Source organism: Plasmopara halstedii (genome assembly GCF_900000015.1).
Source record: "Plasmopara halstedii genome assembly, contig: Scaffold_322, whole genome shotgun sequence".
NCBI lineage: Eukaryota > Oomycota > Peronosporomycetes > Peronosporales > Peronosporaceae > Plasmopara > Plasmopara halstedii.
Genome location: NW_020187243.1, coordinates 764,850 through 768,885, shown reverse-complemented (window position 1 = coordinate 768,885; position 4,036 = coordinate 764,850). Strand labels below are relative to the sequence as shown.

Sequence of the window (4,036 nt, the reverse complement as noted above, 5' to 3'; positions counted from 1 at the left end):
CCGCAACACTCGTACTGGTTATAAAATAGAACGTAAGATAGGTGACCTTAGCTTAGCTTTCCTTAGCAAGCAGCTACAGCAGTCCCGCTGTATTGCGGCTGCTCTACCTGTTGCCAATATACCTGGGAGTAAATTTGCTGTTCGGCTGCCCAAAATGAAGAAAGTTTGATCAATACGACCTAATATGGAATGACGGCGGTTCATACAGCAAATCCTTGCACTAAGTTAACTTCAGAAAAATTTTGTCGTATCTGAATACTCCCGCATGTTCGGATAGTGTGTTCCGTGCTTCTACTCTGTTTAGGTCTTGTCCGATACTTCGTCGGCCAAGCGTCGGACCTAGTGATAGTTTACAAACGGAATTTGTTGGTCAGTGCTTGCGACGTCTTCTATCTTTGCTTGGAGCGAGCCAAGACATCCGACGAGAATAACATAACTGACTGTCAAGACAGGTGCTCCCTAATTGCTCGCCATCGATCTAGCCATAATGCAACGCGTGTAATCGTCATTCACGCCCGTTATTACGGCGTGCAAATCGTCGCCATGTTAATGATGCATGAATTAGTAGAGAGGCTCTTGAATCAAGTCCCAACAGGTCTTCATGATCCAGCTTTGCCTCAATGTACAGACACCTCGCAGCACCCATGTATGTCTCAGATGCATAAACCCACCTAGTACGCCAAACAAAAAGACAAGACCGAGTTTGACCAACTCACGTTCATGCCGCATGGTGTGCGTGGTACAAAAGACCCACTTTGATTGGCACAAGCGCCGCAGACAGCAGAGATCCCGCTTGTTGCACTCATCAAATTTTGCTTCCATGTTTTTTTTGCTTGAAACCGAACTTTAGAATATCGAGATTCCAATCTAAAATGGACCAACGTGTGGACAATTTCGCTTATGCATGTCTCTCTATCAAGAATCAGGATAGATCTCAGGGCTCAAGCGTCTTACTGAAGGACTTGCAGCGGCATTAAATATTGATCATGCACCATCAACGACTTTCAAAACACAAATATCCAAGGTTTCATCACCAAGGTGCACAAACGTATCAGCAACAATCAAGAAATCGCAGTCGGTAGTGCATAATGCGTAGAGTCAAACTTCGCTATATACATCACCACCCGTAGCCCTCCGTCTCCTGTAGCTCTTCCAGTGTCGCACAGGCAACGCCTTCACAAGCCCCATCATTATATCGTGCTGACGCTAGATAAGGTACAACCCAAGAGCTAACATCTTGCTCAAATTAATGAACTGCTTCATTATTGTGGTGCTGCTGTGTGGGATTCGGTGTAGCATGGCTGGAGTCTGTTTCGGAATTGGGCGTGCTCAGCCGAGTTATAGCGAGAGACTGTGGAACCGATAGTAAACACTGGTGTGTAATTAGTATTTGGTAAAGTGGAACAGTGTTGCATTTAATTAGGTGTTACTATATTGTATTGAATAACTTAAGGTTCTAGCTGTAGGCGGCTCTGCCGCAAATAAAGAAAGAGCGTCTATACCTTGGTCAAGGTTTCAAGTACTCTTGGAGGCAGTGGATTGCGATCCGCTACACTCGTACTGATTTCTGTACAGAACGTAAGGTCGGTGACCTTAGCTTAGCTTCCTCTCAAAGCTACGGTCGCACCCTGGCAGTAATAGTGGCTTCTTGTTACGGTGTAGCCACACCATTGTTTTGTGTGTGCACCATTGTGTGGTCACACCATCCTGTGTGACCCGCCTTTTTATTCAAGGGTACGTGTAACCCTGTAACACCCTCCCCCATAAAAATTGCGAATACCCACAACACCACATTTAACTGTCGCCTCATACGAGGCTCGCGTATCAAAGACACCGTGACGTCCTTAAGAACATCTTTGAACATTCTCCGCTCAATAAGCCCTGTGTCTATGACGCGAGAAACATCCAGCATAGCTGGTTCCGAGGGCGCTCACGGGCAAGGTTCTTCTTCGTCTGCACGGAGTGTATCTCCGGACAGTACGACCGCGGCTTCACGGGAAGCACATCTCAAGCCCCCAGCGTCCACCACGGGCGACAGATATCCTCGTTGAGGATGTGGAGGAAGTTGACTACGGGTCGGATACTCTTTTCCCAGCATGGGAAGGCGAAGAAGGCGAGGTTCGCCAACGGCGCGACGTGAGCCTTGCACGAACCTTGCGGACACTGTGTCCGTTCCCCGACCTCTCGACTTCCGGGGGAAGTGGTATCGCATCAACGAGGCCTAGGAGCAGCAGCTGGAGGCTGCACACAGGGCGGCTCTCATGCGCTCGTATCCACGTTCAGTCCTAGACCCTCGTGTGGAATACGGCTTTCGCTCGGTGGATCCCGCTACTAAAGCGAAAGTCACGATCACTTGATCATTCGGCTTCTACGTAATCGGCCCCCGGCCACTACACAAGCTGAGCTTGATCAACGAAAAGATCCCCGAGCTCGCTTCTTGGTATCTCGAGAGATCCCAATAAATAATTTCTGCGCTCGATTTCGTGCTCAAAGAGGAGGCGCTCTTGTACCCGCATATGCAGACTATTCCTGTGGCGCTCGCCCCTGGTTTTCCCGCTGCTGATACTGTGGAGCTCTCTGTGCGATGGGTGTAGCGGCACCAGAAACTTTTTTCGCTGTTCAACTTACAGCGGAGCCACAACTACGTAGACGTGCGCTTAGAGCGCCACCTTCGGTTCGATTTTCCCAAACTCAAGGCGCAACGCAGCCTTTCTGCGTATGCTCGTCCTGTGACACTTGGAATCATCCATCACGCTCTCGCGAGCTCTGTGGTTTCTCACACGGGTGAGTTTAGACCACAGCGGTTCATGGCCCTCCGTTTTTTCGATCTACCGCCGAGACCGGAGCGCACGGCGATGCGAAGCGTCATGATCATTCTTATCAACGCGATTACGACCTCTGGGCAATCTTGCCGACGTGGTACCTCGAGTTCTCGGAGTCGGGGTATCACCGCCACTTCACAAGATATTGGGCTTCACCCTGCCGACGACGTCGAACCACAAGGCGTTCCGCGAGATAGTATACGTCACCTTTCTCATCGAGAAGAGTCGGTGGTGGGTGATGACGGCTTCTTTGATTGTAGTTCGGTGACTCGCGATGCTCTTCGAGCCTTGGAGGAAAGAGCCCGTCGTCATCGGCACTCAGCCGAGATTCTAGCTGAGGTCGCCTTCCGCTGTGCGGACGTCCTCGAGAGCCTGGAGCACTTTGTGTACCGACTGCCTCACGTTGAGGACTATTGCGCTATGTCAGAGCGGCCTCGAGCCGTCGAGCAGACAAATACGTTACTTCGTGCGTTGAAAAGAAGATCGTTACACTCCGAACTCCAAGCCAGATGCTCTTCAGCTTCTGGGTGACCAATCGCCTTTGAGCAATGCCCTGGCGCCGACGCTTCCGCGTTCACTTGTGTCAATTCCCGGTACGGCTTAAGCAAGTCCACACAAATCACCAGTTGGGTGCGCATCCTTCTCGGAAGGTTAGCGTATACGCAAGTCATCGCTTAGCCACGACCTTGAAAGGTCCAATAAACCGTGGACGGAGCTTTCTCGTGAAGAAATCAAAGCCTGTATGTCCAGGAAAATTCATAGCATTTATAAACAAGAGACTCCGACACATGCTGCTTCTTCCGTCTGTATATTCTTTCTGCATGTCTTGGCTTTCAGCCATTGCACCGCGAATGTGTCGTAGGACACGCAGTCTGGTAGACAGGAAGTCTTCGACTTCTTTACACACAGTGAGAGGGCTGACATCAGCTAGCCGCTCGGCTATTTCTCCGCCAGCAAGCCTTGGGCCATGAGATGGCGGTGTCAGCGGGACGCGAGGATTAACAAGCCCGCTCACGTAGAATGGCGTGTAGCCGGTAGACGCATGCACGGCATTGTTCAGAGCGAACCCACAAGTGGCATCATGGCATTCCAGCGCATCGGCGTCTAAGCACAGTCGCTGCGAAGGACGTCTCTAACGACATGATTCACGCACTCAGCTTGACCATCGGTCTGCGGATGGTCCACTATTGACAAAGTCAGCTTGGTACCCAGCG

At 50.6% G+C, this 4,036-nt stretch overlaps 1 protein-coding gene across 1 annotated transcript; it reads right to left on the bottom strand.

Moving 5' to 3' along the window:
- Positions 1 to 505: 505 nt before the first annotated feature.
- Positions 506 to 822, bottom strand: PHALS_08294 (uncharacterized protein; the record flags this gene model as incomplete). Its single annotated transcript, XM_024723618.1, has 2 exons — positions 506 to 671; positions 755 to 822. 2 exons carry the CDS (start codon positions 820 to 822, stop codon positions 506 to 508), a joined length of 234 nt encoding a protein of 77 aa, XP_024574576.1.
- Positions 823 to 4,036: the final 3,214 nt, after the last annotated feature.